The sequence below is a fragment of the Pleuronectes platessa genome, chromosome 2 (assembly GCF_947347685.1).
Source record: "Pleuronectes platessa chromosome 2, fPlePla1.1, whole genome shotgun sequence".
Taxonomy (NCBI): Eukaryota; Metazoa; Chordata; class Actinopteri; order Pleuronectiformes; family Pleuronectidae; genus Pleuronectes; species Pleuronectes platessa.
In genome coordinates, this window is record NC_070627.1 from 3,773,744 (window position 1) to 3,786,483 (window position 12,740).

Below are 12,740 nucleotides of genomic sequence, written 5' to 3' on the forward strand. Positions count from 1 at the left end.
GTTCTTCACAAACGCTGTGGTGAAGGTGTCTCTGATGAAGGTGAACTAATTCAGCTGCAGAGGGCGCCAAGTACCAGAGACAGAAAATACTTTTAGAAACACAGAATCCTCAAAGTGCAGATCCTGATCCTTCTCTGTGTTTCTATCAGCTGACCTGCTTTCACAGTTTAATCTTGCAGCTTGTCAATATTTAGTTTTTCATGAGCAGCAACAGGCTGTGAGTCAGCAGCATCATCCTCTCCTTTACACACCCACACAGACACAGCTTAAGCATGTGGAGGTAATGATTCTAATTTAATTTAATCTTGTGTATCTTATGTGCATTCATGTTAATAACTTGTCAGTTTACATCCGTTTTTACAAGTAGTCAATAGAGTTTACTCTTTCATTTCATTTGTGGACTTGATGAAGAGAACACGATGGTGACAAACTTAACTTTCCTTCATTTTTATTTGCATTGGTCTTAAGCGAAAAATATGCACAACATGCACAACACTGTGCAGGGAGCCACTGCAGAGGGGCTGAAGATCTATAAACCAAACACTGTGACTGGACTGTATAAATGTGACATGACGTGGCAGAGTTCTGCTTATGGAGTCACACATTCAGCTCTAAGACGAAATATAAGAACCTTCAAATCACAGGAGGAAACAGGGGTTTGAGCTCAGGCTATATTTGATGGAGTTTGGCAGTTTGGGAGTTTTCCACATTTTAACAAACTATTGACAGATCAATAAAACATGAACTGTGAACCAATTCATCTTCATGTGTATGAGCTGGACTTTGAAATGGAAATTTCAAGAGTGAACTGGTTGAACAGAGAGGAGGAGCATGAGAACAGGGAAGTGTCAGACTCCATTTTCACCTGGATGAGCAGAAGGAAGGAAAGTGAGCAGGTGAGTGTGAACACAACTTTCTGAAAGTTTTACTGTCTCACTCTCACACCTGCTGTTAACATCCATCTGCTGATCACACGACTCTAAGTTTGTCAGTTCACACCTGGTGACAGACGTAGTTTCATGTGATCAGATCCCAGAGACAGATGTGAACAGCAGGTCTGGAACAAAGAGCCTTCAAATGACTAATTAACAGAGTTAACTCACAGTTTCACTTTTTATCTTCATCACATCTGTTCATCAAGTGTTTAATAACAGAACGTGCTTTCACAATCATACATTACAGTCACCTGATTTTGTGTGTGTGTGTATGTGTGTGTGTGTGTGTGTGTGTGTGTGTGTGTGTGTGTGTGTGTGTGTGTGTGTGTGTGTGTGTGTGTGTGTGCGTGGGTCCTTGGTGGGTATTTTTGGGTGTGTTTCTTGAACTTGTTTGTCCTGATTCCTAATCTAAAGCCTTCCTGAGGTTTCTGATGTGATCACTGTACTTCCTTGTATATTAGTAGTCCTGTGTACTCAAACTAATACAAGTTCTACAAACTATGAAGCCCTGCATCTATTTCACGATAAAAACATTTATAAATAAATGAATTGATTCAGTCGACAGAGACGCTGGAGTGCTTTTATTTGGAAATGGGTAGGCTACAGGAAGTGTTGCAAACATTTTTGTTTGTGACTTTTTCAACAGATAAACATTGAAACTGGTGTGAAATGATAATTTCACTGTGTTGTGCTGTAAAGTAAGTACAGGACAGGAAGGAAAAATGTGAGACCTTGATTATCTAGAAGAGCAGCGTGGCCTGAACCACAACTGAGCTGCAGCCGGCCCGGTGTAACATGGACGAGGACATTTCAGAGCAAGTTGGACCCTCACACACAAAGTAAGAGACCTGCTGCAAACATGTGAACCTCCAAACTTAATCCTCAGAGAATGAATGAGTGAATGACGTGTTCTGAATAAAAACATGTTTGTGTTTGCAGAGGTCAGGACCACAGACTGAGAGCAGAGTCTCCAGGTTCCAGATGTGTGTCTCTGAAGAGTGACTGGTCCATGGGACGTCCTCCATTCTTCAGTAATGAACCTGGACCCTCACAAACAGAGTAAGAGACTGTTTCTACTGTGACCTGCTCTGAAGAGGATTTAGTTTCTCTAGTGTGGCCCCTGCATTAGGACACAGCTTCATTGAAGTTGGTGACTGATCTCTCAGAATCACTCAAAGAGCTCAGACCTCAACTGGGAACCATCACGCTCCTTATGAAACCACTTTGAAATCCACTAGAGACTCATTTTGATTTGTATCTGCACCAAATTCCACACACAAAATCAGTCCTCTGAACATGTCTGTGAAAGAGACCCCCCCCACACACCCCCCGATCTGGTTAACAGATCATAACCTTCCACCAAGTTTACTGGTAATCTGTAGTTTTTTATAATCCCAGTAACAAACAAACCAACACACAAACATACTGGGTGAAAACAAAACCTCCTTGACAGAAGTAATGACAACCTGTGACTGTGACATGTGAGTTACCAGGAAATGTCTTCACAGGAAGAGGAAGAGGAAGAGGAGTCATGTTTCTGAGGAGGAGCAGTCGTCCTGCTGTGCTTCGTGTCAAGACGTCCTGAAGGATCCAGTCTCCACCAGCTGTGGACATTGGTTCTGCAGACAGTGCATCACCTCATACTGGGACCAGTCTGGTTCTTCAGGAGACTCCTCCTGTCCCCAGTGTGGAAAAAGATCCAGAACAGGAGCTGGAGCTCAGACAGCCGGTCAGAGCAGCACTGTACATGTGTCTGATGATGTCTTCACTTCTGACATCAGCACATGTGGTTTTATTTTGTTCCTTCATTCAGCATCAACATTTAACATCGTTATGAAACCACAGAGTTAAAAATCTTTTTCTGTATCTGATGAAAACAATCAGCAGATTCTCAGATTCTCTGTCTCTGACATTGTTTCTTGTCTTTCAGCAGATCGTGGTCTACAGGAGGTTTTAGATGAACATAAGCTCAGTCTGAGGAGAACATGTGAACATGTGACTGAAGGAACTGGTGAAACAGGAAGTAGAACCCTCCTAAACAGGATCTACACTGAGCTCTACATCACAGAGGGACAGAGTGAAGAGGTTAATACTCAACATGAGGTGAGGCAGCTTGAGACGGCTTCCAAGAGGAAGATCCTCCACGACACTCCCATCAAGTGCCACGACATCTTTAAAGCCTCCACTGACCAGCAGAGCAGCATCAGAGTCGTCCTGACCAACGGAGTCGCTGGTGTTGGAAAAACCTTCTCGGTGCAGAAGTTCACTCTGGACTGGGCAGAGGGTTTAGAGAACCAGGATGTGGGTCTGCTGACTGTGCTTTCGTTCAGGGAGCTGAACCTGGTGAAGGACCAGCAGCACAGTCTTCTCACGCTGCTCCGTGTTTTCAATCCAACGTTACAGAAGCTCACAGCAGAGACGCTCGCTGTCTGTAAACCTTTGTTCATCTTTGACGGCCTGGATGAAAGCAGACTTTCTCTGGACTTCAACCACAGGGAGCTTGTGTTTGAGGTCACACAGAGGTCATCAGTCAACGTGCTGCTGACAAACCTCATCCAGGGGAATCTGCTTCCCTCGGCTCTCATCTGGATAACCTCCAGACCTGCGGCGGCCAATCAGATCCCTCCTGCATGTGTTGACAGGGTCACAGAAGTACGAGGCTTTACTGACGCCCAGAAGGAGGAGTACTTCAGGAGGAGATTCAGTGATGAAGAGCTGTGCAGCAGAATCATCTCACACATCAAGACGTCCAGGAGCCTCCACATCATGTGTCAAATCCCAGTCTTCTGCTGGATCAGTGCTACGGTTCTGGAGCACATGCTGACCACAGACCAGAGAGGAGAGCTGCCCAAGACCCTGACTGACCTGTACTCATACTTCCTGCTGGTTCAGACAAAGAGGAAGAACAAGAAGTATGGTGAGGAGCATGAGACGACTCCACAGCAGCTGAAGGAGGCTGACAGGTACGTTCTCCTGAAGCTGGGGAGGCTGGCACTTAAACATCTGGAGGAAGGAAACATCATGTTCTACCAAGAAGACCTGGAGCGGTGTGGTCTTAATGTCACAGAGGCCTCAGTGTATTCAGGAGTTTGTACTGAGATCTTCAGAAGAGAGTGTGTGATCTTCCAGAAATCAGTCTACTGCTTTGTTCATCTGAGCGTTCAGGAGTTTCTGGCTGCAGTCTACATGTTCCACTGTTACACCGAGAGAAACACAGAAGAACTCAACAACTTCTTGGGAACATATTGGGACACAGACAGTACCTTCTCCCTGGATGACCTCCTGAAGAGAACCATGAGAAAATCCTTCACCAGTACAAATGGTCATCTGGACCTGTTTGTTCGCTTCCTTCACGGCCTCAGTCTGGAGTCCAACCAGAGAGTCTTAGGAGGCCTGCTGGGTCAGACAGAGAACAATCCAGAGATCATCCAGAGAGTCATCAACAACCTGAAGCAGATGGAGAGTGATGACATTTCTCCTGACAGAAGCATCAACATCTTCCACTGTCTGACTGAGATGAACGACCACTCAGTTCATCAGCAGATGCAACAGTTCCTGACATCAGAGAACAAATTGAAGGAGAAACTCTCTGAGATCCACTGCTCAGCTCTGGCCTACATGCTGCAGATGTCAGAGGAGGTTCTGGATGAGTTGGACCTGGAGAAGTTCAACACATCAGACCAGGGTCGACGGAGACTGATCCCAGCTGTGAGGAACTGCAGAAAGGCTCTGTGAGTCCAGACATGATCACTAACATGTTCAATCAGTGTAGATGAGTCGTTCTTCAAATACACACAGTGTTAAATGTCAACACTGTTAGTGCAGCCTTTCTGTAATGAGGAGCTTCTCTTGGTGTCTGCAGGGTCTGTGTTCTCCAGCTTCCTCCACAAACCCAAAGACGTGTGTGTGTGTTAGTGTGTGTGTTTAATACAGTTATTATTATGTACATATACATTCTCCTTGTTCTCATGTACATATGAGAATAACTAGATCAGATGTGGAAAGTGAAATCCAATGTGATCACTGTGCTGGAGTTTGAGGGTTCAGATAGTGAGAGTGAGGAGACGATTACTGAATCATTGTTTTGGATGAGAATCACTGACTGTTCCTTTAAACTGAAGAAGCAGGAAATATAATTTATTCTTCTTTCTGTTCAGACTAGAATTCCCAGCCTGCGTTTGTACGCCACCACCAACCAGTACAATGTCCGTTTCTCCAGGTTCCGGACATGTTGACTTCACAACAATATGAGGTCACTGTAGCCTTTGACCTATGACCACCTGAATCTAATGAGTACCTCTGTTAGTCTGAATGAACGCTTGGACCAAATCTGAAAGGATTCTCTTGAGGTGTTTTTAACAAAAAGGGGATTTACCAGGGTGAGGGTCAAATGGTCAGGTATTCTATGAATGTCTTGTTTTCTGATTCAATTTGAACAGATTTGATATCTTCTTTAATTACAGACTCAGTGGTTATGGACTCTCAGAGACTCACTGTGAAGTCGTGGCCTCAGCTCTGAAGTCAGACCCCTCACATCTGAGAGAACTGGATCTGAGTAACAACGAGCTGCAGGACTTAGGAGTGAAGCTGCTGTGTTCTGGACTGGAGAGTCCAAACTGTCGACTGGAGACTCTGAGGTCCTTAAATCCTTTTTCACTTTTATTCAGTCATTATTTATTTAAATTGTCACAGTTCTGCTCTGCTCACTGTCCCTCAGTCATCTGTCACTCACCCAGCCTGGCAGTCACGTCCATCTCATCAACTCCATTCACCTGCACTCACCTGCTCCTGATCACTAAGAAAGTGTCAGTACATAACATCTGGACTGAGGCCGAGAGCTCGTCCTCCTCAGGTTTTCAAAAATAATTCTTATTGAAACACGTTGGACAGTTGATAAGTATAAAAACAAACAGGAAGTGACTGTCAGGAGCCATCCCTACATTAAACACTGTTTAATTACAACATGAAACTCTTCCTCTGGATCAGGACTTACACAGTGTTGTCCACGCCTTTTTCCTTTTCACCACAGGCTCCCTGCACCACTTTCAAATGGTCAAACTGCTGCTCAGATCATTGCCACTTCAATAAAACACGATCATAGACCCGCTCTCCCATTGCACACATCAACTGTGGAACATGTTCAGACAAGTGGGTCGGACATTTTCTTGAGCTAAAGCTGCAGCAGGAACATGTGGCGAGTGGCGGAGCCAAAACCAATATCTCCATGATAACCATGGTTACGTTAAGTTATGTTAAGTTACAGGTGCACTGTGAAGGAGTTAGTGACGTAGTCCACTTGTTCATGATTACAACTCCTGAACATGTCCAGCAATATATCTAGAGACATCTAGTGGTGAAGTCTTATATTACAAACAACTGAGCCCCCCGAGGACACGAGGACTTTAAAGCTGTTTTCAGTCATGAACTCTGAAAATAGTGTCTGGATATTTACTTGAGTTTGAATTTCAAATATGAAGAACGGGTGGAGCAACAGGAGGCCGGACATGACGTATAAATCCTGCTGTGGAAAGATCAGTGTTGTTGTTTACATCTCATCCACACCGGCGTTGGCTCTCATCAACAAAAGCTCTGGAACCTCCTCGTGTTTCCAAGTTGACGTCGTTGTCTTCTACGTGTACGGTTCCTCTTCTTAATCCTGAGATATTTGTGTTCTTCCAGTTTCAAGTCCGTCACGTGTTTGTGTCCTCAACACGTTCACTCGCTCTCTGTGAATCCTCTGGACATCCTCACCTGCTCTATTATCACATGGACTCACTCAGAAACTTTATTTGGAGGCTGCAGGAAAAGTTTCAGAAAATTTCCAAAAAAAGAGAGAAAAGGATGTTTAGTCAGAGTCCTTTATTTTCACATTTGGACCCAGTTTAATTTACAGTTAAGTTTTATTATTTATCCAGGTTGTGGGACTGCAGTTTGTCAGAGATCAGCTGTTCTTCTCTGGCTTCAGCTCTGAAGTCAAACCCCTCTCATCTGAGAGAACTGGATCTGAGTAGAAATGTCCTGCAGGACTCAGGAGTGAAGGAGCTGTGTGGTTTTCTACAGAGTCCAACCTGTCGACTGGAGACTCTGAGGTAAGTTCACTGACTGACTTTTGCAGATGTCATATCTATAATACAGCATTTACACACAATTGATCTCATTTTATTCTAATTTAACATAATTCCTCCTCATACATAATTTGAATCCATTCATGAATTAATTTGTGACATTTTAAATATACAGCTACTTGTTAAAACATTGAGTTTAGTTCTGGATTTCTTAAACTGATCTGCAGGACAGAGGCCGGGTCCAAATAATATATTTGTACTGAATCCGGCCTCATTTTTTGTCCAACATGTCTGATTTCATATTTATCTTCCATGTTATGAGTCTGTGCTGACATGGATATGTGTCTGTTATCTTCACACATGAGCTCAGTTTAATTTACAGTTAATTTTTTTTTCTTATTCAGGTTGAAGGAGTGCAGTCTGTCAGAGATCAGCTGTTCTTCTCTGGCTTCAGCTCTGAGGTCAAACCCCTCTCATCTGAGACAACTGGATTTGAATGACAACAACCTACAGGACTCAGCAGTGAAGGAGCTGTGTGGTTTTGTACAGAGTCCAACCTGTCGACTGGTGACTCTCGGGTCAGACATCATGCTTTAGTGTTAAAGGTTCAGTGTGTAGAATGTAGTAACATCTAGTGGTGAGGTGTCATGTTCCAGCTGAATACTCCTGAGTTCTTCAGCCCTGTTTCTTCTACTTTGGGTTCATTTCCAACATGAAACCCTTACTCTGGTTTCATGTTGGAAAAACATGAAACCAGAGAAAAAGGCATGGACGGGGTCGTCCATGCCTTTATCTTTTCACCTCTAGATCTCTGTCCTGCCCTGTACACACGTGTTCCTCAGGCTTCCTTTCAAATGGTCAAACTGCTGCTCAGATCATCGCCACTTCAAGAAAACATGATCATAGAACTGCTCGCCTTCTTCACACATCAACTGAGGAACATGTTCTGACAAGTGGGTCGGACATCTTCTGGAGCTCAAGCAGCAGCAGGAACATGTGGGAACATTCAGACGAGGGGCGGAGCCAAAAAACATATCTCCATGATAACCATGGTTACGTAAAGTTATGTTAAGTTACAGGTTCACTCTGAAGGAGTTAGTGACGTCTCCAGGTGTCGTACATGTGAACGTAGTCCACTTGTTCACATGTACGACTCCTGAACATGTCCAGCAAGATATTTAGAGACATCTAGTGGTGAAGTTACGTATTACAAACAACTGAGCCCCCTGAGGACACAAGGGGATCTTTTTTTTACATCAGGCTCGGTTCTTTCTTTCGTCTTCACTCTCACAGATTCTGTCATCCACATCAGCAGCGCCAGAGTATCAGTGTATTTTCTTTATTTGTGACATCACTGCCGTCCCATAAAGTCGCTCTTCACCTCCAGCTCAATAACAAACACCTCGATGTCAGTGTCAGAAAGTTTCACTTCCTCTTCTCATCGCATGATGCCGTGACTTCGTCAGGACTCACCGTGAAACCCATTGGTCAGCAGCTTAATTTAATATTCATGCTTTGCATTGACCATTTATGGTTGAAAGTGCGCATGTGGTTTGAAGGCAGATCCACGTACATACGTTTCCAGGTGGACTGTGATTCATAAAGCGAACATTGCGTTCAGGTGTGCTTGCGCACGGTTTTATAAATCAGGATTTTCTTTTTTGTATGCCATTACCGGCTTTTGTGCATACGTCCACTTTTAGTATTAATCCTACGCACTGTTTTATAAATGAATAAATGAGACCCCTGGAATCTCCTCGTATTTCCAAGTTGACGTCTTCGTCTTCAACGTGTACAGCAAAAACCTTATTAGGAGGCTGCAGGAAAAGTTCCAGAAAATGTTCAGAACAATTTGACTCAGACTTCAGGTCTGAAAACAGAGACAGTGATGTTTAGTCAAAGTCCTTTATTTTTACACTCAGTTTAATTAACAGTTAAGTTTTATCTTTATCCAGGTTGGAGGACTGCAGTCTGTCAGACATCAGCTGTTCTTCTCTGGCTTCAGCTCTGAGGTCAAACCCCTCTCATCTGAGAAAACTGGATCTGAGTAGAAATGTCCTGCAGGACTCAGGAGTGAAGGAGCTGTGTGGTTTTCTACAGAGTCCAACCTGTCGACTGGAGACTCTGAGGTCAGTTCACTGACCAACTTTTGTAGATCTCATATCTCTCAAACAGCATTTATACACAATGATCTCATTTTATTCTAATTTAACATAATTCATTTTCATACATGACTTGATTCCATTCATTAATTAATTTTTGACATTTTAAATATACAGCTACATGTTGGAACACTGAGTTTAGTTCTTGATTTCCTAAACTGATCTGCAGGAGAAAAACTGGGTCCAAATAATCTATTTTTACTGAATCAGGACTCGTTTTAGTCCAACATGTCTGATTTCATATTTATCTTCCATTTTATGAGTCTGTGCTCACATGAATATATGTCTCTTTTTTTCACACATGAACTAGTTTAATTTACAGTTACGTTTTATTCTTTATCCAGGTTGGAGGGCTGCAGTCTGTCAGAGACCAGCTGTTCTTCTCTGTCTTCAGCTCTGAGGTCAAACCCCTCTCATCTGAGAGAACTGGACCTGAGTAGAAACGTCCTTCAGGACTCAGGAGTGAAGGAGCTGTGTGGTTTTCTACAGAGTCCAACATGTCGACTGGAGACTCTTGGGTCAGCTCACTGACAGACTTTTGTAGATCTCATATCTATAATTAAGCATTTATACACAATTTATCTCATTTTATTCTAATTTAACATAATTTCTCTTCATACATAACTTGAATGCATTCATGAATTAATATGTGACATTTCCAATATTCACCTACTTGTTAAAACAATGAGTTTAGTTTTAAATTTCCTAAAATGATCTGCAGGACAGAGACCAGGTCAAAATAATCTATTTTTACTAAATCAGGACTCGATTTTAGTCCAACATGTCTGATTTCATATTTATCTTCCATGTTTTGAGTCTGTACTGATATGAATATGTGTCTGTTATTTTCACTCATGAACTCAGTTTAATTTACAGTTACGTTTTATTCTTTATCCAGGTTGAAGGAGTGCAGTCTGTCAGAGATCAGCTGTTCTTCTCTGGCTTCAGCTCTGAGGTCAAACCCCTCTCATCTGAGAGAACTGGATCTGAGTAGCAACAACCTGCAGGACTCAGCAGTGAAGGAGCTGCTTGATCTAAAGCAGAGATCAACCTGTCAACTGGAGAATATGAGGTCAGTAGATGGTTGGAGACAGTCCAAGCTGCTTTCATCAGTTTTTTACTGAACACAGTCAGTATCACAGATCCAGGGTCTGTGCTACCAAGCAGGATTTGTGGTTATCAGGTTAACTTCAGGTTTAGTTTTTTCAGTCCTATGAAGCTCGTCCACTTCTTAACGAGGTAAATCACCATGGTAACTTCTGATGAACGGCTAACCTGCTCCAGGTTAAGTTGGAGATCAACCCGTATAAAGCTCCGCCCACTGACCACAGTGACTCTCCACTGTTGTGTGGTGCACACTCTCCTTAAAGGGAAGGATAAGGGAAGTTTAAATTAACATCTGGTTGGTTCAGTTGATCTCTAACTCACCCAGAACATCTCAATCTCTCCAGACTCATCCTGTCACCAAAACACCAGATGCACTCAGTCAGCTTCCTGAAGACAGGTCCATGTGGTTCTATTGAGTAGTGATGTCAGAGATTTCCACCACAGTGTGTGTCCTCAGAGACAGTGTTGGTCCTTAGAGTCAGTGATACAGTGTGTGTCCTCAGAGACAGAGAGACAGTGTGTGTCCTCAGACACAGTGTGTCCTTAGATACAGTTTGTGTCCTCAGAATCAGTGTGTTCATTCCAACAAGTGAACATGAAGCAGAGAGGAAGCTGCTCCACCTCTGAACAGGACTGAAGTCCCTGCTGCTCTTTCTACTGGATGTGCTGCATCACTGACTCACAGCTGATGAAGTGAGTCTCTGTGACACCGATGTCTTCTTCTCTCAACAGATGGGGGAGGTGGTCTTTGTGAAGGTGAATGTGAAGAGGACAGTGTGTGTGGACGGAGGCTGACCTGTGTCCTGATGATCCAGAGGCTGAAGCAGCAGCAGCAGCAGCTTGTGTGAAGTCTCCAATCTACACAACCCCTAATCTGCATGTGTTTGTGAGATGAAGCCGGAGCACCTGGAGAAAACACGAGGAGAACATGCAGACTCCACACAGGAAGACCTCATCTGAACCGGATTCAAACCAGCAACCTTCTTGCCCCGATTGTGTTTATTCACATGAAGAATGTGTTTATTGAAATGACACAACACAAGCAGAATATATAAACCCTCTATAAAGAGTCACATACAGTGTGTTTAAGTTTGTCTTTATTATTTTCCACTTTTGTCCCTCAGAATATCTCCATGTGTGTATAACCACATTATGTGTTTGTTTGTTTATGATCTTAAAGTTCCTGGATTCACGTCACAAATTAATTTAGTTCAACGCAAAGTTAAACACATTTAAATCACTTTGAGTTTAAAATCAGAGTTTTGTCTTTGACACAAAAGATCAAAAGTCTGGACTTAAAAATGGGACGTTTTCATTTCTGCATCAGGTGCAGAGCAATTTTTGCTTTACTACTTTTTACACCACAGGTGGCGCTGCAGTATAACAGCAGCACATCCCAGTCAAAGCCTTTATATTCAGTCTATGAGTCAAACACATGGATCATTTCCTCTGTGACAAACCAGATGTAACGAGAAGAAAATCACTGCTTTAGAATTAAAACAGCCTTTGGGTCATGTTCGATTCCAATGACATCAGTGTGCACATACACAATCACATTTCAGGGGTTCAAGAAGAGCAGAGATGTGCATTCACCTCACAATTAAATCTCTTTTTAATAATGGGAGGACTAGAATGAGGGACCTGAGAAAGGGGGAAAAGATCGACAAATATAAATACAACAAATAGCTTTTTATTTTTGAATGTTTAAAAAAGCTCAAACAACAAATACTGTGACCACAGGGATACAACACACTTTAACCTAAATAGCGGGGACCATTTTGCAGGCAGCGTACTCACTACGGGGAGATTCTATCACAAACCCAAATAGACACCATCACGTGAGCACACTGATCACTACCCCTGCAACTCACTGCAAAAACAGAACCACAACACACTGTTCAAGTGACCACTAGCCTTTGGTCCTACATTCAAAGGGCTGTGAATCCCACAACTACTCCCCGTCGCTCGTCCAGCTGCCTGAAACAAGAAAAGAGAGAGAGTCAGTTGGTTCATGGTCACAATAAGATATTTGAGAACAACAATCAATACGATTAAAGGTGGAACAGTCCATCAGGAATGTGATGCATGAGATGTCGGATGGACAAGATGAAACCAACTCAGAAACCAGTGGTCAGACAACACTGGAATTAGGCAAAGCACCAGTCTGGCACTTCATCTTTCTCCATACGGGGCCCTACTGTACAGAGACCATGGATGGCTGACTCTGTGCTGTGGCTCAATCAGGGGAGAGGCGAACCCGGAATCTTCACTCAACCATGGAGCCACAGAAATCTGGATTGATACACAGCCACACAACTGCACAACCACAGCAGTCACCATCTACCAGGCATCACACAAAGAGGCAGTGATAGAGGCACCTGTCCCTATAAAGGCCGGGAGCTCTCCAGTCCCCCCCACCAGGGCGGTGCTCTAACTCCTCGCTGTCAACCCTCACTTTTAGATTAGCTTCA

General features: G+C 43.3%; 1 protein-coding gene across 4 annotated transcripts; it reads left to right on the forward strand.

The window, feature by feature from the left end:
* Positions 1-707: 707 nt before the first annotated feature.
* On the forward strand, positions 708-11,349 carry LOC128461923 (NACHT, LRR and PYD domains-containing protein 3). Of its 4 annotated transcripts, none has more exons than XM_053447129.1 (11): positions 708-896; positions 1,635-1,774; positions 1,875-1,994; positions 2,450-2,664; positions 2,866-4,666; positions 5,399-5,572; positions 6,851-7,024; positions 7,405-7,578; positions 8,956-9,129; positions 10,061-10,234; positions 11,002-11,349. In XM_053447129.1, the coding sequence occupies exons 2-11, from the start codon at positions 1,731-1,733 to the stop codon at positions 11,021-11,023; spliced, it is 3,072 nt and encodes a 1,023-aa protein (XP_053303104.1). In that variant the 5' UTR covers positions 708-896; positions 1,635-1,730; the 3' UTR covers positions 11,024-11,349. The 4 variants fall into 4 exon arrangements, with proteins under 4 accessions (XP_053303104.1, XP_053303087.1, XP_053303077.1 ...); XM_053447112.1 differs by having other exon boundaries at positions 709-896; positions 1,582-1,774; positions 2,444-2,664; XM_053447102.1 differs by having other exon boundaries at positions 710-896; positions 2,444-2,664.
* Positions 11,350-12,740: the final 1,391 nt, after the last annotated feature.